Source organism: Wolffia australiana, chromosome 13, assembly GCF_029677425.1.
Source record: "Wolffia australiana isolate 7733 chromosome 13, ASM2967742v1".
NCBI classification, from domain to species: Eukaryota; Viridiplantae; Streptophyta; class Magnoliopsida; order Alismatales; family Araceae; genus Wolffia; species Wolffia australiana.
The window spans coordinates 3,632,498-3,653,071 of NC_135847.1; the positions used below are offsets into that span (position 1 = coordinate 3,632,498).

General features: G+C 44.7%; 3 protein-coding genes across 6 annotated transcripts; 1 reads left to right on the forward strand and 2 right to left on the reverse strand.

Moving 5' to 3' along the window:
* Nucleotides 1-69: 69 nt before the first annotated feature.
* On the reverse strand, nt 70-9,551 carry PDAT (phospholipid:diacylglycerol acyltransferase). Its single transcript, XM_078584958.1, has 8 exons — nt 9,451-9,551; nt 6,619-7,182; nt 4,695-4,917; nt 4,078-4,361; nt 3,008-3,335; nt 2,026-2,291; nt 1,047-1,539; nt 70-249 (listed from the first exon to the last, which is right to left on the reverse strand). The coding sequence occupies exons 2-7, from the start codon at nt 7,134-7,136 to the stop codon at nt 1,056-1,058; spliced, it is 2,103 nt and encodes a 700-aa protein (XP_078441084.1). The 5' UTR covers nt 7,137-7,182; nt 9,451-9,551; the 3' UTR covers nt 70-249; nt 1,047-1,055.
* A 3,605-nt stretch (nt 9,552-13,156) lies between these two features.
* LOC144711058 (protein Brevis radix-like 4) lies at nt 13,157-16,424 on the forward strand. 2 transcript variants are annotated; one of them, XM_078584977.1, is made up of 5 exons: nt 13,157-13,308; nt 13,409-13,578; nt 15,375-15,510; nt 15,828-16,114; nt 16,182-16,424. In XM_078584977.1, exons 1-5 carry the CDS (start codon nt 13,192-13,194, stop codon nt 16,258-16,260), a joined length of 789 nt encoding a protein of 262 aa, XP_078441103.1. In that variant the 5' UTR covers nt 13,157-13,191; the 3' UTR covers nt 16,261-16,424. The 2 variants fall into 2 exon arrangements, with proteins under 2 accessions (XP_078441103.1, XP_078441104.1); XM_078584978.1 differs by having other exon boundaries at nt 15,831-16,114.
* Nucleotides 16,425-16,457: 33 nt separating this feature from the next.
* Nucleotides 16,458-18,723, reverse strand: LOC144711057 (Mitochondrial substrate carrier family protein). 3 transcript variants are annotated; one of them, XM_078584974.1, is made up of 4 exons: nt 18,445-18,723; nt 18,071-18,160; nt 16,842-17,957; nt 16,458-16,621 (listed from the first exon to the last, which is right to left on the reverse strand). In XM_078584974.1, the coding sequence occupies exon 3, from the start codon at nt 17,869-17,871 to the stop codon at nt 16,855-16,857; it is 1,017 nt and encodes a 338-aa protein (XP_078441100.1). In that variant the 5' UTR covers nt 17,872-17,957; nt 18,071-18,160; nt 18,445-18,723; the 3' UTR covers nt 16,458-16,621; nt 16,842-16,854. The 3 variants fall into 3 exon arrangements, with proteins under 3 accessions (XP_078441100.1, XP_078441102.1, XP_078441101.1); XM_078584976.1 differs by having other exon boundaries at nt 18,071-18,182; XM_078584975.1 differs by lacking the exon at nt 18,071-18,160.
* Between the last annotated feature and the right edge of the window lie 1,851 nt (nt 18,724-20,574).

The window sequence follows — 20,574 nt, forward strand, 5'->3', positions numbered from 1 at the left end:
TTGAATTTCCATGCGTCGCCCCAGACACTCCCAACTCTAAAAATGTCAAATTTTACTCAACGGCCGGGGTCATCGCAAAAACTGAAAGACAGATTAAATTATGAGGCTTAATCGAATCATTTTAATTACCCAGATTGATGGGGGTACATAAATAATAAGAGAGGAGAAGAGGGTCGTTTAAATAATCATTATGTGCAGCTGAAGCACATAAAAAGGTCCCAATTCCCTTCAAGGCCGAGCTTGGACTCCCTGCAGAGAAGCAAGACTCCTTACATGGATGCAAATCAGCTTAGAGAGAGAAAGTGGGAATAACAAGAAAGAGGGATGAGAGAGGAAGAGTAATCTGGAAATGGAAAGCGGCTGCCGCCCAGAGCAGATGGGATGAGCAGAGAGAGAGAGAGAGACTAACTTGCCCCTGGGATCTAGATGAAGAGAGGTTTTATAGTGACAAATAACATCAAGAGAGAGAGAAATATAGCCCAGAGCTGGTAAGCCAAAAGTCCCAAAACAGATCATCAAGAAGATATATGTATATACATATACAAAGAGAAAGAGAGAGAAGAGGGCATCAACAGATAATTATGGTCAAAGAGCAAGAGGAAGAGAGAAAATTAGAAAGATAAACTGACCGCCCGGATTCATAGATGATGAGAGATTTTAGAGAAAGAAATAACATTGAGAGAGACAGAAGGAAATACAGAACAGAGCCGGCAAGCCAAAAGGAAGAAAAACGATCACCCAGAAGATAGAGAGAGAGAGAGAAGGCGGCATCAACAGTAAAAAAAAACATGGTCAAATAGATAGATAGAGAGAGGGAGAGAGAAAACTTGAGGAAAAAGTAACTGACCCTGGAAATTCTTAGAAAATGAGAGTAGTTTTAGGGAGAGAAATAACATTGAGAGGGACAGATGGAGAGCAAGTAAGCAAAAGGCTCAAAACAGATAACCATGAAGAGAGAGAGAGAGAGAGAGAGGAGGGAAGAGGGTATCCTATAGATTAAAACTAGGCAAAAAAAGGGCAAAAGCTAGAGGAAGAAACTAACTTACCCTGGGGATTCATAGACGAAGAGGGATCTTCTTGGCCCACTTGAATATGCCAGAGTAAACCTGGTCACCACCGAGATCCTCACCGGTGGCCCCCGCCGCCACCCTGATGATGTCTTCGATCAATGCAAAGTTGCCCATGATGTCAACATGGGCCCCACTCTGGGTCCCACGCCCTTCTAGAAGATTGCCTGGCGGTGCGTGGTCGTACTCTCTAATGTAAGTCTTCAGCCCAGCCGGGTTGAACCGGGTCTTCCCCCGCCAGCCCTTGGCACACATAAACCCGGCGCTTAGAACTGGCACAGTCTCATCCCCATTGACCGAGAATACCCCGCTCTGAAGACACTCCTGCCCGGGCCCACCCTCCGCTGACGTGTCAATCTGGAAAGGGATGTTGCACTCCAGCGATGATGAGATCTTGTACACGTAGGATCTCTCAGTGGGGATCCCCACTCCGTACATGGTGTATATCTCCATTTCTGGGGCGTTTGGCAGGCTGAAGAACACATCCCAGAAGGAAAACATCAATACTAAAATTAGACAAAAAATAAGAACTTGAAAACATCAATACTAAGATTAAGTGGATAATCATCGTAGTCCCCAGACGATGGCCCAGAAAATAAGAAAGTTTGAAGATTATATAGATCCTGATCGCGGATAATTATCGTAATCCCCAGAGGATTTTCCCAAAACTAGGAAATTTCTAAGAATAAATAGAGCCTGCCCCAGAAGGAGCTACAAAGATATTTGCGTTATAATCCAAAACATAAGAAATACCGCTTTGGAGGGAGCTGCAAGATCTTTAAAGGGAAGAAAACCCCAAAGGCAAAATACTGCAGTACCCCTGTACTGTTAAAATGTAGCATATACCCCTTAGGGGGATCCATGGTCATATAGTACAAAATCTCCGTTAACTCATAATAATTAAATCGGCAATGAATTGAAGCGAATTAGAATTCAAGATCCAAGAAAAGAAACTTACGTGGTCTCCAGAGGATTGGACCAGTACTTGTAGTGCTGATACTTTGGGTCTGTAAGATCATCAGCGATTCCATATGAAAAATGGGCGTCCCCACGCTGCATCATTTTTGGGGCCACAAAATGAAGAAGATCCAAGATGGAGCTCGCAGTGTAGACTTTGTAATCTGCCACTGCTTTAACCCCTCCCCATCCCATCTCATGGTATTCTGTCCAGATATCACACGTGGCATTTACTACAGCAAGATTAGCATTACCCTTCACAGCACCCTGCAAAAAAGGTCTCCTTAGTGATTTGTTAACGAAGACAGTTTCTTGCAGAATTTGCACTTGTTCATCCGTAGTACCTCATAAATAAAATCATCGTCTAATAAAAAAATGTGAGGCTAGTGTACAGATATTATAAAAGTCATGGAATTCTGTCCAGATATTCTTAAAGGGGGACGATGAGGATAGGGAACCTATATAATCTTCCCATGAGGATTCAGTGATCAATCAGATCGATTGGATCAAATGACTATTCGATCAGATAAGACTGATTGAATGCAATCTTCCCAATGTGGGGTCAGTGATTAATTGGATCAGCAGGATAGTTGCTCCCATCTTGATCTGGCAGACCTGATTGATCAGATCGGATTGATCTGATCATAATCAGGACTGATGAATTTAATCTTTCAATTAATTCAGATCTGGTGGCCGGACCCTAACCCTTAAAGGGGTTTGCTGAGCAATTGGATTTTTAATAAGATCAACCAGATCAACTGGTCGATCTGAAAGATAAAAGCAGATCAGATTAATTTGATCATGATCAATTGACATTCTGTCAGACATCATGGCCGACACCTACGACCCATGGGAATGGAGTTTCAAAAAAGAAAAGGATTACCAACTCAGCTGAAAATCAACGACAACATCAAAATGAAAAATAGGACAAAGTTGTCCTTCCATGAGATGAAATTTAGAAGTAAATAGGTTCTAAATGTTACCCGAAATTCAATGCGATCAATGGTGGATGAAGGAGCGAGCGAAAGATCTTTCCCAAAAGATACAACCCTCCCATAATTGGAACGAACTGATACAGGGTTCACTTTCCCTGGGCTGGCATCATCGGAGACATGAGAGTCATTCTGCTTATTCTTTTTAAAGCAGCATTCATATCCATCCTCAGGGGCCCAATCCAATCCACCCCAGATGGTGTCCCCCCCTTTGGGAATCATGGACATTGTCGAATCCCAAGTGCGAGTCATCCTCATCACGTGCTGTAGGGTTTGAAGGCCAAGCAGGTCGGAATCTAGGACGCCAGGAGCAATTGTCCTGCAACACCACAAAATTTAGCAAAAATACTAATCTTTAGATACAAAATAAAATCATTAATATCTTGAAGAATGAAATATTTTGTAGTAAAGCGGTCAAGTTAAATTAAGAAATTAAGAACCTCTCCAACGATTATTTCAATATTTTTAATCCTTCATGTTCTTGATACAGAGACGGATTCACACTAATTCACCTTGCACATAAAAGAATAACATATATACTAATGGAATGTATCAATGCACTTGTAAAAATAGATTTTTAAGGTTGTTATTTTTATACATCTAAAAACTAAACATAATGGAGAATCGGACATTTTATTCAGTATGATCACCTCGGAATTTGACATTGCAGGAATCAAATATATTAATTTCCCTACCTACACACGTAGGAGGCCTCAATAATAAATACACCATAAATCAGTTTCTTTTCGTTCAGGAAAAATACAACAGAATCACCTAAATACTATTTCCCCATTGAAAATAGTAAATCAAGATTGTTGACAAGGCAATGATAATATCAAAATGCATTTTCGTGCACAAATACATTTCCACTCCTTAAGGAAAGAAACTAAACCCAAAAGTTCAAAAAAATACCCCATAATACATTGTAAAAATGCATTACGTCTCCTAAAATGAAAACCCCGCCGAGGTCCCTATCAGTCTCCTAAAATGGAAGTGAACTCCAGAAAAAAAAAACTCAAAAAAGTTAAACACTAAGCCTGCAAACAAATAAAAAAGAGTACCTTGCAAAAGCAACATCCTTTGCCTCAGCTGAGAACAGACCAGCAACTGCTTTTGGGACACCCAAGAACGGCCCGCCAATGTTCATCACAGCTTTTATGTGCTTGGAGCACCAGTCTGTGCCGCCCCCTCCACCCATCGGGGGCGGCGCTTCAACCCACTTCATAAAATGTAGAAAATACAAAACGCCCATTGAATGAGGAATCACCACCACCTTCTTCCCCCCATTTGTCTCCACCATCAGCTCAATGTTACTCTTGATCCTGCTCAGAGTTTGATCTCTGACCTATTCCATCAGACCCGTTGACAGTAAATTTAAATAATCTAAGATAACAAAAATAAATTAAAACTCTTCCAAAATAGAAAATCTTTCACATTTTAAATAAAAAAGATAGACAAAATATAAAAAGTAACCAACAATGACACATTAATATATATATATAAGATCATTACTCCCCAGAATATTCTTCCCAACTATAAGAAAATAACATAAGGAGATGGGTAAAAACTAGAAAGAAAAATATGGAAATTGGATTATTCGTGAACTGAAATCTTGTACCTCTTTATTACCTTTAAAAAAATAGATCAATATGATTGAAGCAATTCTATGTGATGATACCTCAGTGTTCTGGAAGGATAGTCTCCAGTCATATGCTGCCATGTACATGGTCTTCTCCTCATAGCCGATACGAGCTAAATTAGCAATTAAAACCGCCCAAACGAAGTACCCAGGAGCAAAGTAGTCAGCAGCCACAAGACCAGTAACTGGTCTGATTCTTATGCCAGAAGGATCTAAGCCGGTTTCATTGTCCAGGGACATATGTTCGATCCAGCACAAAGGCCTACAGATTTTTAGCCAACCAGTTAATTAAGAAATCACTAATTCATATTTCTGACAATCACAGAAAACATACTGGCTCAATATGAGCAGAAAGTTTTTTTTTTGAATTAAATATGACCAGAAAGTTAAGAAATAACCAATTCAAACTTCTGATGATAGCAGGAGAAAAAATAATAGCACGATGCAACCATTAAATCAAGAAATAAACTAATCCAAACTTCTGATGACAGCAAAAGAAAAAATGATAGCAAGATAAAGCAGGAAAATTAAAAAAATAGGCAAAAATTCTGGTGTCAGAATAAGAAAAGAATCTCGATGTAAAAAGAAAAATAAGAAACAATTAATTCAAACTTCTGATGATAGCACAAGGAAAAATAGTAGCTCAATGAAACCATAAAATTAGAAGGAAAAAATTATAGCTCGACGTAACCATAAAATTAGAAAGAAAAACTATAAATCGATGTAACAATAAAGTTACGAAAGAACAACTTCAAATTTCTGATGATAGCAGAGAAAAATGACTACTAGAAGCAACAAGAAAGTTAAGAAAGAATTAGTCCAAAATTCTGATGATAGAATAAGAATAATTAAAAGGTCGAAGTACCCAGAGAGTTAAGAAAGACCCAGTTCAAATTTATGATAATAGTAGAAGAAAAAAAAATAGCTCACTGTAAGAGTAAAATCAGAAAACAAAATTTCAAACTTCTGATGACAACAAAAGAAAAAATAAGTACTTGACGTAGCCTTAAAGCTTCAAAAGAGTCAATTCAAACTTCTCATGATAGCAGAATAAAACGCAATACCTCGATGTGACCAGAAACATGAGAAAGAACAAATTTAAACTTCTCGTGACAGCTAAATTTTAGGCCCATAAACTTAAGAAAGAGCAAATTTCAAACTTCTGAAAGCAGAAGAAGAATTAAAAAAGGAAATAACACAAACATGCAAAGAAAAAGAACGATATCTAGACGCAAAATTACTCAAATAAAATTCACAGAAAATAAAACCGAGAAGACACAAACCTTTTACAAACTTCCGACGAACAGCTAAATGTAAGACCCATTAACTCAAGAAAGAGTGAATTTCAAACTTCTCAACGCAGAAGAAAAATTAAAAAAAAAAAAAAGAAATAAAAAAAGAGAAGAAAAAAATGATATCTAGACGGCAAAACTTCCCAGAAATTCCATCCGGGAAAACACAAACCTCTTATAAACTTCTGGCAACAGCTAAATGTAAGACCCATAAACTCAAGAAAGAGCACATTCCAAACTTCTGAACGCAGAAGAAGAATAAAAAAAAAGAAATAACACAAACTTGCGAAGAAAAAAAACGATATCCAGACGAAAAATTACTCAAATAAATTCCCAGAAATTCCAACCGGGAAGACACAAACCTCTCATAGACTTCTGCCAACAGCTAAATGTAACACCCATAAACTCAAGAAAGAGCAAATTCCAAACTTCTCAACGCAGAAGAAGAAGAAGAAGAAGAAAAATGATATCTACGCACAAAATTACTCAAACAACTTCCCAGAAAATCCAACTTACGGCGACCAGCTAAATGTAAGACCCATAAACTCTTGAAAAGATCAAATTCCAAACTTCTCAACGCAGCAGCAGCAGCAGAAGAAGAAAAAACATGATATCCAGACGCAAAATTACTCGAAAAAATTCCCAGAAAATCCAACCGAGAAGGCACAAACCTCTTGTAAACTTCCCCAAACGTTCCTCCCCAGAGGCGCTTCCGGAAGAGACCATCCGCGCACTGATGGCCCTCCCAGAGCTCCAATCCCCCCGTGACGATCCCCGGCACGAACACGACGGGATGCTTCGCCCTCAGCCCTTCCTTCTTCAATTTCAACCCCGGCGGATCCGCCAGCGGCCCCGTGATCGCCTCCGTCACGTACTGCGGGAACGACGCCGGCATCGCGTTGTACAAGAAGAGCAAAAACCACCACAACGAGCAAACGCACCCCACAAACCAACAACAACTGTCCACGCACGACCAATTCCCCTCCTTCTTCTTCTCCTTCTCCTTCTTCTTCTCCTCCTCCGCCGCGCCGTTGAGCGGAGCTTCGCCGGAATCCGGAGGAGCGCCGCCTCTCCGCCGCCTTAGCATCGCCATGGATTCGATCAGGAGCTCCGCTTTCTGCCCTTGTCTTCTTCTCTTCTCTCGACGGGGGAGAAAGGAGACGAATCGGGTGACGTCATGCTTTGTCATGGACACGTGGCGGGTTTTAATTGGCCATGTTCTTAATTTAGGGGGCCTGGAAGAAGACGAATGTTTATCACGTGACGGTGGATTTTTTTTTTTTGGGTTATTTTTGGGGGTCGGGGGTTTGGAGGACACGTGGATTTTGGGCTAGAGAGAGAAAGGTGGGACCGGAGTTGGGGTTTTAGAGAGAGAGAGAGAGAGAGTTTGGTTTAGAGAGAGAGATGCAGGGAAAGATGAGAAGATAGAGATGTAGGGGGGTTGGAGGAAAGATAGATTCAGAACTAGAAAGAGAGAGAGAGAGAGAGAGATTGAGGGAAAAATACAAAGATATGGGATGAATCTGGGGATGGATAGAGAGAGATTGGAGGAAAGATAGATGAATAAAACAAATGAATTTAGAGAGAGAGAAGGAAAGATAAAAGATATGGGATGAGTCAGGGTTAGAGATGGGGAGAGATAGGAGGAAAGATAGATTCAGAATTAGAAAGAGAGAGAGAAAACGGATGAATTTAGAGAGACAGAGAGAGAAAGATACAAAGATATGGGATGAATCTCGGGATAGAGATAGAGAGAGATAGGAGAGGAAGATTCAGAACTAGAAAGAGAGATGAAGAAAACGGATGAATTTAGAGAGAAAATGAACAAGAGAGAGAAAGAGGGAGAGATACAAAGATATGGGATGAGTCAGGGGATAGAGATAGAGAGAGATGAGAGGAAAGATGGATTTATAACTAGAAAGAGAGAGAGGGAAAGATACTAAGATATGGGAAGAAACAGGGTTAGAGATAGAGAGAGATAGGAGGAAAGATTGATTCAGAACTAGAAAGAGAGATGAAGAAAACAGATGAATTTAGATAGAAAACGAACAAGAGAGAGAAAGAGGGAAAGATACAATGATATGGGATGAATTAGAGGATGGTGGAATTATAGATTTAGAACTAGAAAAAGAGATGAATAAAACTGACGAGTTTAGAGAGAGATTCAATGATGGAGAGTAACAGAGAGTTAGAAAGAGAGATTATGGGGAAGATAAACTTACATTAGATGAGCTGGTTGGATAGGGACTGAGAGATATTGGAGGAGATCTAGAAGCTAGAGAGATAAATGAAGGAAACGGATGAGTTTAGGGAGAGAGAGATAGAGAAAGATTAGAAAGAGAGATATTAAGTTATGAGATGAGCTGGGCGGATGGAGATAGAGAGGTTGGAAGAGAGAGACGAGACTGGGGAGAGATGGATGGGTAGAGAGATAATTATTGAGGTAGAAAGAGAGATGAAGAGATCGTAAGGCTCAGAGCCAGAACGAAGGAGATACAGACGTAGAAAGAGAGATAAAGAGATGAAACACCAAGAAATTGCAGTGAACTAGAGAGAGAGGAAATGAATGGAAGACAAAGAGTAAACGACAGAACGAGAAATTGCTGTGAACTAGAGAGAGAGGAAAAGATGCTCAAAAGTGGAGAGATGGATAGAGGGAGTTAGAGAGAGAGAGAGAAGGAGAGAGAAAGAGAGATAGAAGGAGAGACGAAGAGAGATAGAAGGAGAGAGGAAGAGAGAGAAACGGAGAGAGGAGAGAAGGAGAGAGAGGGAAGAAGAGAGTCAAAGAGAAGAGGAGAGGAGAGGCAGAGAAAGAGAGAGAAGAGAGACGAACAGAAGAGAAGAGACGGAGAGGCAGAAAGAGAGAGAGACGAAGAAAAAGAGAGAGAGGGAGAGAAAGAGGCAGAGAGAGGAAGAGTAGGAGAAAGAGAGAGAAAAGTAGAGAGAGCGACAGAGAAAGAGGAAGAGAGAAAGAGAGAGAGGGAGCGAAAGAGGCAGAGAGAGGAAGAGTAGGAGAAAGAGATAAGAGGGAGAGGAAGAGAGAGAAAAGTAGAGAGAGCGACAGAGAAAGAGGAAGAGAGAAAGAGAGAGAGGGAGCGAAAGAGGCAGAGAGGAAGAGAAAGAGATAGAGAGAGGAAGAGAGAGAGGCAGAGAAAGAGAAAGAGAGGTAAGACAGAGTGGGGAAGATAAAGAGAGAGATAGGGAGAGAGAGGTAGAGAGAGGAAGAGAAAGAGGCAGAGAGAGAGAGAAAACAGAGAGGGGAAGATAGAGAGAGAGAGAGAGTGAGGATGAGAAAGAGAGAGGGAGAGAAAGACATAGAGACAGTCAGAGAGAGAGGTAGAGAAGAGAGAGAGAGAGAGAGACAGGCGGAGAAAGTGAAAGAGAAGACAGAGAGAGAGGAAGAGAAAGAGATCAAGAGAGAGGTGTTAGATCCGCAGGAGGCTTGCATCGATTCTCAAGGATGATGAAGGTCGTATGTGAATGTAAATCAATGTAAAACATACCTCGATCCATCGCGTCTTCTCTTGTTGAATCGAGCAAGCTTGAGGGGAGGCCTTTTGGATCAATACCGGATGACTTCTGAAGTCTCTCTGAGTAATGGGATGCTCAAGAGAAAAGTCAATTGTCTTATGACCCAAGGACCTGGCCCCTATTTATAGGAAGAGGAGATACTTAAGCCTCTTAAGCATATCTTAATTAATCCGATCATTATAATTAAGACAGGCTTAGCCTCTACACAATTAATTACCACACCTATTGTTATAAATGTCCTAATCACGTCATTAAGTGAATCATACATAAATTGGGATTTATAACTGATAGCTTAACAATATGCAATTATATACATACATATATATAATTGTCCATAGATTAAGAAATTAATCTAACAAGAGGCAGAGAGAGGGAGAGGAAGGAGAGAAGAAGAGTTGACAGGCAGAGAAAAAGAGAGAGAAAAAGATGTAGAGAAAGAGAGAGGAAGGAGAGAAGGAGATAGAGAAGTCCAGAAGAGGGAGAGAATGAGGGAGAAAAGGAGAGAGAGAAGGAGATATGAGGAAGAGAAAGAGGAAGAAAAGAAGAGAGAGAAGTACAAAATAGGGAGAGAAAGAGAGAAAAAGGAGAGAGAGAGAGAAGTACAAAAGAGGGAGAGAAAGAAGGAGAAAAGGAGAGAAAGAGAGGAGAGAGAGAAGTACAAAAGAGGGAGAGAAAGAGGGATAAAATGAGAGAGAGAGAGAGAGAGAAGGAGAGAGAGAAGTACAGAAGTGGGAGAGAAAGAGGAGAAAAGGAGAGAGAGAGAGAGAGAGAAGGTGAGAGAGAAGTAGAGAAGATGGAGAGAAGAGAGGGGAAAAGGAGAGAGAGAGAAGGTGAGAGAGTAGGAGAGAGGAGGGGAGAAGAGATGGAAAAAGGAGAAAGGAGAGAAGAGAGGGGAAAAGGAGAGAGAGAGAAGGTGAGCGAGAAGGAGAGAAGAGAGGGAAAAGGAGATAGAGAGAGAGAGAGAGAAGGTGAGAAGAGGGAGAGAAGAGATGGAAAAGGAGAGAGGGGAGAAGAGAGGGAAAAAGGAGAGAGGAGAGAAGTAGAGAAGACGGAGAGAAGAGGGAGAGAAGAGAGGGAAAAAGGAGAGAGGAGAGAAGTAGAGAAGAGGGAGAGAAGAGAGGGAAAAAGGAGAGAAAAGGAGAGAAGTAGAGAAGAGGGAGAGAAGAGGGAGAGAAGAGAGGGAAAACGTAGAGAGGAGAGAAGGAGAGAAAAGAGGCAGAAAAAGAGAGAGAGGGAGAGAAGGGGAGAAGGAGAGAGAGAGGAGGAGAGAGAGAGGAGGAGAGAGAAGTAGAGAAGAAGAGAGAGGGAGAGGAGGAGAGAGAGAGATAAGAGAAGAGAGGGAAAGGAGAGAGAGGAAGAGAAAGGGAGAATGAGAGAATAAGAGAGAGAGAGAGCAGAGAGGCACGTGTTGAAGCATGCAGTGAATGCCTAGGCGTCAGTGCCAGCAGCCTACACATTTAATAATTAATATTATTCACGATTTTCTTATTCCCCCGGAATAACAGGTGAAATTAAAACGTATAAAAATCCAACATCACATAAATTTATTCTGACGAATAAAAAAAAGGACCAAAAAGCAACGCAATGACGCGTCTTTCCCGACAGATTCCAAGGGTAGATCAGTCATTTTCACTCGTGGGGCCCACCCCATTCTTCACCTCAAATACCCTTCGTATTCCTTGAGATCCACAAAACCCTAGAAAACCCTCTCGTCTTCCTCTGGCTCAATCTTTCTCTTCCTCTCTCTACCTTCTGCCAGCTCTCTCTCCTCTCTCTCTCTCTCTCTCCCCTTTTCTCTTCCTCTCTCTCCCTCTCCTCCTCTCACTGTCTCTCTCTTTCATCTGCCTCCTCTCTCTCTCTCTCTTTTCTCTTCCTCTCTCTCCCTCTCCTCTCACTGTCTCTCTCTTTCATCTGCCTCCTCTCTCTCTCTCCCTATCCTCCTCTCACTCTCTCCCTCTCTCTCTCTCTCGTCCGTTTCCTCTCTCTCCTTTCTCTTCCTCTCTCTGCCTCAGGCTTTCCTCTCTCTCTCTCTCTCTCTCTCTCTCTCTCTCTCTCTCTCTCTCTCTCTCTCTCTCTCTCTCTCTCTCATCTGCCTCTCTCTCTCTCTCTCTCTCTCTCTCTCTCTCTCTCTTTCGCCTCCTCTCTCTCTCTCTCTCTCTTTCTCCCTCTCTCTCTCTCTCTCCCCTCTCTCTCTACACCTCTCTCTCAGGCTCTCTCTCTCTCTCTCTCTCTCCCCTCTCTCTCTCCCTCTCTCTCTCTCGCACTCTCTCTCTCTCTCTCTCTCTCTCTCTCTCTCTCTCTCTCTCTCTCTCTCTCTCTCTCTCTCTCTCTCTCTCTCTCTCTCTCTCTCTCTCTCTCTCTCTCTCTCTCTTCTGCCTCATTCTCTCTCCTTCTTTCTTTCTCCCTCTCTCTCTCTTTCGTCTGTTTCCTCTCTCTGTCTCAGGCTTCTCTCTCTCTCTCTCTCTCTCTCTCTCTCTCTCTCTCTCTCTCTCTCTTTCTCCTTTTTCCTCTCTCTGTCTTAGCCTTTCCTCTCTCTCTCTCTCTCTCTCTCTCTCTCTCTCTCTCTCTCTCTCTCTTCTGCCTCCTTCTCTCTCCCTCTTTCTTTCTCTCTCCCTCTTTCTTTCTCTCTCTTTCTATATTTCATATCTCTCTCTTCTCCCTCTCTCTCCCCCCTTTTGTCTTTCTTCTGCCTCCCTCCATCTCTCTCTATCTTTCATAGCTCTCTCCTCTCTCTCTCTCTAGCTTCTTATTTCACCCTTCTAATCTCCAATCAGTCCAAAGACGTCAACCCATCCTCACAAACTTACATATTCCGCAACCCTAACACATGATTTTCGTATCGTCCGACGTCTGGGGCTGAAACAATAGGTCACCCTTATGGATGCTCGGCTCCCACTAAACAAAAATTTATCCCATCTGCCGACTGGCCAACGATTCTACGACCCGTCACTTGTCCAACATCCCAGAAGGGAGGATGTCTTTGTCCATCAACGAAATAACCATCCCGTCCTTGTTCGTGCATTATAATTAGGGTTTGCCATTCTTACCGAAATTCGGTAAATACATAAATTCAAATATAAATATATAAAATTGTTCACAAATACAGTTTTGCTTTTGATTCTTTAGTGAATCCATGGAAAAAAGGAACCTTTTGCCTTTGATTCTACGACCCGTCACTTGTCCAACATCCTAGACAGGAGGATGTCTTTGTCCATGAAATAAATAACCATCCCGTCCATGTCCGTGCATCATAATCAGGGCTCGCCATTTTTTACCAAAATTCGGCAAACAAACCGAATTGAAATTCGGTAAATACATAATTTCAAATATAAATATATAAAAATGTCCACAAATACAGTTTTGCCTTTGATTCTTTAGTGAATCCATGGAAAAATGGAATCCTTAGTAGTCCAGTTGTTTATTTAACTATTTTAATTAGTAATTTTACCTAAATTTTGACTTTTATTTTTAAACTTTCTATATGACTTTTTTCAGAGGCATGTTACCTAGGCCGAAACCGTCATTCACTAATTATAATTTATAAAATTTTCTGACATGACAAATAAATAATAAAAGAGAAAAAAAACGGAACGGAACGGGAGGGCAGGGCCCGTAGGGAATTGATGGAGGCTATTTAAAGCGGCCTGAGCCACTGCAGACAGACCTCGTCGTCGAAGAAGAAGATAAAGAAGAAGAAGAAGAAGAGGAAGAGGATGCTGACTTGCATCGCGTGCACGAAGAGGACGGGGGGATCGCTAGGGCAAGATCCGGAGGAGGAAGAGGAAGAAGAAGCCACGCCGAGGAAGGAGGCGAGAGGAATCGCCGCCGAGGTTTGTTTTTTTCGCTGTTTTTGATCGATTTTTGGGAGATTTTTGGAATGCGGATGGCTAGGGTATGCTGTTCTTGATTGGGCGCGGTTGATTGATGAAGGAGACGGCGAGTAAGGGGGATTCTAAGGGGGAATCGGCGGAGAGGAGTGGTGGGGGAAGGAAGGAGGATGAGGAGGAGAGGGAGTGGGTGGCGCAGGTTGAGCCTGGCGTGCTCATCACCTTCGTGGCATTGCCCCATGGCGGGAACGATCTGAAGAGGATCCGATTCAGGTCAGTTTCTCTCTCTTGATCTGTTTCTCTCTCTCTCTTTCTCTTCTTTTTTCTCTCTCTATCTCTAGCACTTTCTCTCTCTATCTCTCTGTCTTACTCTTGCTTTTCCTCTGTCTCTCTTGTTCTGTATCTCTCTCGCTCTTTTTTTTCTCTTGCTTTTCCTCTGTCTCTCTTGTTCTGTATATCTCTCTCGCTCTTTTTTTTCTCTTGCTTTTGCCCAAGGCGGGAACGATCTGAAGAGGGTCCGATTCAGGTCAGTTTCTCCCTCTTGATTTGTTTCTCTCTCTAGCTCTTCTTTTTCTCTCTCTATCTCTAGCTCTCTCTCTCTATCTCTCTGTCTTACTCTTGCTTTTTCCTATCTTTCTCTCTCTTTTCTTCGCGCAGTCTCACTCTTCTTTCTATACCACCCGCTTATCTTTTCTCTATCTCTCTCTTGCTCTGTATCTCCGTTGCTCTCTCTCTCACTCACTCTTCGTTTCTCTCTCTATTTAACTTGCTCTCTCTCACTTGCTCACTGGCTCTTCGTTTCTCTCTCTATTTAACTTGCTCTCTCTCACTTGCTCACTGGCACTTCGTTTCTCTCTCTATTTAACATGCTCTCTCTCTCCCTCTTCCTTTTCTCTCTCTCTCTCTCACTCACTAAGTCTTCTTTTTCTCTCTCTATCTTACTTGCTCTCTCTCTTTCTCTCACTCGCTCAGTCTTCTTTTTTTTTCTCTCTCTATATTACTTGCTCTCTCTCTTTCTCTCACTCGCTCAGTCTTCTTTTTTTTTTCTCTCTATATTACTTGCTCTCTCTCTTTCTCTCACTCGCTCAGTCTTCTTTTTTTTCTCTCTCTATATTACTTGCTCTCTCTCTTTCTCTCACTCGCTCAGTCTTCTTTTTTTTCTCTCTCTATATTACTTGCTCTCTCTCTTTCTCTCACTCGCTCAGTCTTCTTTTTTTTCTCTCTCTATATTACTTGCTCTCTCTCTTTCTCTCACTCGCTCAGTCTTCTTTTTTTTCTCTCTCTATATTACTTGCTCTCTCTCTTTCTCTCACTCGCTCAGTCTTCTTTTTTTTTCTCTCTCTCTCTTACTTGCTCTTTCTTTCTCTCTCTCTCTCTCCATTTTTAGCTCTCTTGCTCTCTCTCTATCTCTCACTCTTCTTTCTTTCCTCTCTCTCTCTTACTTGCTCTTTCTCTCTCTCTCTCTCTCTCTCCATTTTTAGCTCTCTCACTCTTCTTTCTTTCCTCTCTCTATCTTACTTGCTCTTTCTCTCTTCCCTTCTTTTTCGCCCTCATGCTCTCTCTCTATCTCTCACACTCTTCTTTTTTCCTCTCCCTCTTCTTTTTTCCTCTCTCTTACTCTCTCTATCTCACTTGCCCTCTCTCTCGCTCTTCCTTTTTCCTCTCCCTCTATCTCTCTTGCTCTCTCTCTCCTCTTCTTTTTTTCCTCCATCTTGTTCTTTCTCTCTCTCTCTCTCTTTTTTTCCTCACTCTATCTTCTTCTTGCTATCTCTGTCTACGTCACTCTCTTTATCTTCTTATTCCACTCAACTCTCTCTCCAAGTCTCTGTTTTCTCCTTCTCCCTTCGTTCTTTCCTCTCTCTCTCTCTCTTTTAATCTCTCTTCATCCGTCTCCCTTTCCTTTTTCTTCTTCTCCTGAGCCTTTCTATTCCTCTTCTTCTTCTTCCTTTTTAAAATAAAAGGATGTCTCCCAAAGTGGAAACGAAAAGACGAAGGGAAAAAAGAGAAGGTACCTTGTTTTCTTTTGAGAGACTGGAATTTGACCTTGTTTTTCTGGGGGTGGGGAAAAGTCGGGAGATGTTCAACAGGTGGCACGCGCAGAGGTGGTGGGCAGAGAACTACGACAAGATCATGGAGCTCTACAACGTTCAGAGGTTCAGCCGCCACGCAGTCCCTCTCATCACCCCTCCCAGACCCCATTCCCAGGTTCTTCTTCTCCTCCTCTCTCTCTCCTTTCATCATCATAATCATCATCATCATCATCATCATAATCATAATCATCATCATCATCGTCATCATCATCATCATCGCCATGATCATCATCATCATTGTCATCATTGCCGTCATCATCATTGTCATCATTGCCGTCATCATCATCGTCGTCATCATCGTCATCATCATCATAATCCTCATCATTATCATCATCATCGTCGTCGTCATAGCCATCATCATCGTCGTCGTCGTCATGGTCAACGCCATTTTCTTCTTCTTCGTCTTCCTCTTGTTGTGTTTGTGTGGTGCAGAAGAACGAGGAGTCTGCAAACGAGACCAAGGCGAGGGCAGAGGGAGAGGTGAAGAGCAACATGGCAGCTCCAGAGGGAGGGACAAAGCCAGCAGCTGTGGCGCCGGAGACACAGACATCTGGCGACGGCAATTCTCAGAGGAGCTCCTCCGGCGATGAGACCTCCGCCTCCATCAGCATCGCCGGAGATCTCGACAGGGAATGGGTCGAGGAAGACAACCCCGGCGTCTTCATCACCATCCGCGCTCTCCCCGGCAGCCGCCGCGAGCTCCGCCGAGTTCGCTTCAGGTCTTCTCTCTCTCTCTCTCTACCGCCCCGGCCAATCTCTTGACGGAGGGTTCTACTCTGCGCGCAGTCGAGAGAAATTCTCGGAGACGCACGCGCGGCTGTGGTGGGAGCAGAACCGCGCCAGAGTTCACCAGCAGTACCTCTGATGATATAATCTACCGTCCTGCCTTGTTAGAGAGAGAATTTTTTCTCTCTCTTGCCGTTGCCTTCCAAAGAGTCAACGAATCGTGATTGTCTTATGTGTGGCCATTTTGACTATTTGACATCATGGCCCACACCCGAGTTAACAAGAGACTCATGCTTCTCTCCATTAGCTTACTTCCAAAAGTCAACGGCAACATAGTTGACCTTTGACTAACCCGACGTGGGCCTCCACCCCCATGCTTCATAACCCGGACTCCCGGAGAAAAAGAAATATATACAGAAGGATAACGCGATAAAAGAAACGGAAAGCTGAGTCACCTGGCGGGTATCTGAAGTGGCATCCATCTTCAACTCCCCTCCAACCTGTCCAACGAACAACCGCACGTTACTCCTCCAAGAAGCAAACAACCAAGAAGAAGAAGACGAAGATGAAGAAGAAGAAGAAGAAGAAGACGAAGAAGAAGAAGAAGACGAAGAAGAAGAAGAAGACGAAGAAGACGAAGAAGACGAAGAAGAAGAGAGAGAGGGAGACAGAGACCGAGACGGAGAAGAAGAAGAAGAAAAAGAAGAAGAAAAAGTCTACGATGGAGGTAAGCTCAGGCAGCGGGCTGGTCCTTGGCAGAGAGGCGCTTGAGAAACTCATAGGTGGTGATCATGGTGGTGGCGGACATGGACATGGAAGCCCAGCGGGGGCCGAGCCCTCGGTAGCACGCCGCCCAGCCGCCTTCCCTAACCAGACTCCTTATCGTCCCCGCCACCGTCGCCACCCCCTTCTTCCTCCTCCCCTCCGCCGCTCCTCCGTCCTCCCCATCCAGCACCTGCATCCTCGTCTTAATCGTGTCCAGCGGCATCGTCACCAGCGCCGCCACCCCTCCCGCCACCGCCGCGCTCACCGCCTGCACCGCCACCACCGTCTTCGAGTCCGGCGTCACCGCCCTCGCCTCGTGCCGGCACAGATAGAAGCCAATTCCGCTCCATATCGTCCTCTGCGAGAGCGAGTAAGACGCCCACCACACCGCATTAGACGGTGCGTAGGTGAGAATGGACATGCCGAAGCCTCTGTAGAGCCCGCGGACGCCGTCCGCCGCCAGGATCTTGCGGAAGGCGTCGACGCCGCCGCTGTACCGGGCGGCCGTGCCCTGCACCATGAGGCGCTGGCTGATGACGTCGATGGGGGTCCAGATGGCCTGCGCGGCCATGGCGGCGCTGAGCCCGGCGGCGGCATTGGCGACGGTGGCGGCGGCGGGCTCGGGCATGCCGAGGCGGAGCGTGGCGGCGCCGACGCTGCTCTTGGTGACCTCCAGGGCGGTCATGTAGAGCGCGCGGGCGGGGATGGTGCCAGTGATGGAGGTGGCGAAGCCGCGGTAGAAGGCGAGGGGGCCTTCAACGCGGAGGATGGCGGCGGCGGTGCGGACGGCGGAGGACGGGGACGAGGCGATTTGGAGGCGCGTCTTGAGGACGACGATGGGGTAGAGCGTGGCGGAGACGCCGGAGAAGAGGCCGGCGCCGAGGAGGAAGAACCGGGACTTGTCCAGCATCTGCCAGTCGATGTCTGCCGGCAGGCGGATCTCTGCAGTCTGTGCCGCCTGTTCATCCTCCGCCAGGCTCATCATCCGCTCCTCCTCCTCCGTTGGATCCACGCTTTTCTCGATCTATTTATGTCGCATCCAGATCGAATTCCCCCTAAATTATACCCAACCTGCGCGCAAGATTAAAATTCGATGAGTGCGGTGATTGAAAATTTTCGGAAACCTGCGCGAGATCGAAACTTTCCGAATTCCGCGAAAGTTTTCTCTAGAAATTTCTAGAAACCTGTGCGAGAGTTAGCTCCGAGCAGTAGATCGGCGCGAATCCGACGATCGGTCGATTGCGAAACTCGCCGAATGGAATCCAGAAAAGGTTCTGCAGGAAATTTTCCAGAAAACTGCGAGAGGTAAAATATAATCAACCGCGCGCTTCCAAATGCCGCGGTCCATCGAATCACTTCTCGGACCGTATCGAGATCAATTCCTACGGTGATTTCCCGATAACACAAGAAAATCAAACTCCAATCCATCTCGCGCGCATCCGAAATGCCGAAATAAACCGAATCCAGATCGGTTCCTCCGGAGAGTTTCCAGAAACCAGAGCCGGATCAAACTCCAAACAATTAATCGAGAAACAAAAAAAAACGTCGCGCAATCTACCTCTTCGCGATCAATACAAGAACACAGGCCGAATCTCGACGCTGCCTACGCCTGGAATCCGTTCTTCGAAGAGAAAAATCCGTTTCAGCCGCGGAGGAGGCATCGGATTCCGCCGGATCCAAACGATTACCGCCTTGGCGAGCTACACTCTACGCTTCTGATCAATCTCCTGGGATGAACCGCGCCCCGATCCGATCCGATCCTCGTTCTTCGAAGCAAGTCGGAGTAGGCAGAGCGGCGGCGGTGTTCTCTCTCCTCCAAGCTTAGGGGTAAGGATTTTAACTGGGGGGGATATGGATATAAATACCCAGCGACTGACACGTGCCGGCAGGCCGTTGGGGAGTTACCGGGAAGCGGTGCGGTTACCGCCGGTCTCTAGCGTGACGTGGCGGTGGGACACCGCCACGTGTCGGTCCCCGCCTTGCCATGTGAGCGACCGCTTTTCGGATAACGGGGGACCCTTAATCCGGAAACCGCTTTGAATCGGACGGTCCAGAATCCCCGATCTTTCCAGGGTTTCCCCGATGGGCCCTCCCACAGATCGGCAGATCCTAGCCGTCGATGCTTTATCGCTGGATTCAACGACAGCGCTTCGATCCCGATCCGAGAATCAGAGGTTCTGTCCGTACCCTGATTGGGACATTAAAATAATTAAAACTTTCGCAGGTGTATAATATGTGTACGGAGATTTACTTTAGTTCACTTTCAGGTCTGGGTATTAGGATGAGACTGCTGACGTGGAAAGCGCGCGAAAGTGGGACCCGCTTATCTGTCATTTCTCTCTCTAGGATGACTTTCCAGAAATGCCCCTGACGCCTTATCTTTCAGCACCAAAGAAAAGTTAGGGATGGATGTGCGGTTGGGAGCCGAAATTCGCCCCATGTGCCGGTAATGCGTGACTACAATGTGCAAGTATAGTTCCGGATCGTTCTGGACGTGGAAGGTTGGCGGGCGGGACTAAGATCATCTCGTCCGATGTCCGAAATCAGTGCAGCGACGCAGACGGAACGGTTTTTTCGTCTGAGACGTCTGGACGGGACAATCTTTCGTCCCGTCCTGACGAAAACCATCGTCCGCAGGTCTCGGGATGAATTTTCGTCCCGGTTTTCGTCCAACCATGCGGACTGGATGATTTTTTCATCATGGAACAAAAAAACCGTCCCCTCTGTGTCCCTGCACTACAATAGTTCAGGATCGTTCGGGGCGTGGACAATGGACGGAACGGGATGAAGATCGTCCCGTCCAACGTCCGGAATCAGTACAGAGACACCGACAGGACAGTTTTTTCGTCCGAGACCTCCGGACGGGATGGTTTTTTCGTCAAAGTGGACAAAAACCGTCCTGTCCAGAGGTCTCCAGACAAATTTCCGTCCCGATTTTCATCCAACTTCGCAGACAGGATGGTTTTTTCGTCCCAGGAAGATAAAACTGTCTCGTCCGCGTCCCTGCACTATATGTGCAAGTTTCTGACGGCCCCAAACCCTTTGTGAGGTGAGAATGGCATTAATGGGACGAAAATCTGAAACGCACACCACTCAAAACTGACTGAGAGATAATTGAGATGGGCAAAAAGAGAGAGAGAAGAAACAAGATCAAGAGATTTTGAACAAGAGCGACAACAAAGAGAGAGATAAGGAACGAGAAAGACGAGAAAGATTAGGAATGAGAGCGACAAGAAACAAGGGAGAGAGAGACGAGTACCGAGATTGGTGGGAGCAACAAGAGAGAGAGAGAGAGAGCACTCAAGCGAGAACTAATAATTACTGGAGATGGAATAATACAACCACGTAGTGCAGTTCTTGTCCACCCATAAGAATTGAACAAGTACGAAGTGCAGTTCAAAAATTCAAACCACGTCACCCACTACTGGAGATCAGGACATCCCCTACTGGAGATCATAAACGCTAGCTTTGCAAGCTATTTCAGGAAATTGAATTGTGTTCAGCTCTCTATGAACCTCTGTTTAGGGAATCATAATCATATAACACCTCATGAGAAGATCATAAGGTGTATAAACACAAGAAATTCCTAGAGAAAACAGGCAAAAAAAACAACACTTGACTATGATCTTTGTGTCTGTCATCGTGATTATCATCACCATCATCCATCATTGAATGCGAAACTTCTATC

What these genes read in the sequence shown, in the direction of transcription:
- PDAT (XM_078584958.1), bottom strand. Translation starts at nt 7,136, where the DNA reads ATGACAAAGCATGACGTCACCCGATTCGTCTCCTTTCTCCCCCGTCGA. An exon ending in TTTGGGGAAGTTTACAAGAG is followed by an intron (nt 4,918 to 6,618) that starts GTTTGTGCCTTC and finishes AAAAATCTGTAG; the next exon opens with GCCTTTGTGCTGGATCGAAC. An exon ending in TATCCTTCCAGAACACTGAG is followed by an intron (nt 4,362 to 4,694) that starts GTATCATCACAT and finishes CTGATGGAATAG; the next exon opens with GTCAGAGATCAAACTCTGAG.
- LOC144711057 (XM_078584975.1), bottom strand. Translation starts at nt 17,871, where the DNA reads ATGATGAGCCTGGCGGAGGATGAACAGGCGGCACAGACTGCAGAGATC.
- LOC144711058 (XM_078584977.1), top strand. Translation starts at nt 13,192, where the DNA reads ATGCTGACTTGCATCGCGTGCACGAAGAGGACGGGGGGATCGCTAGGG. An exon ending in CGAGAGGAATCGCCGCCGAG is followed by an intron (nt 13,309 to 13,408) that starts GTTTGTTTTTTT and finishes TGATTGATGAAG; the next exon opens with GAGACGGCGAGTAAGGGGGA. An exon ending in CTGAAGAGGATCCGATTCAG is followed by an intron (nt 13,579 to 15,374) that starts GTCAGTTTCTCT and finishes GGTGGGGAAAAG; the next exon opens with TCGGGAGATGTTCAACAGGT.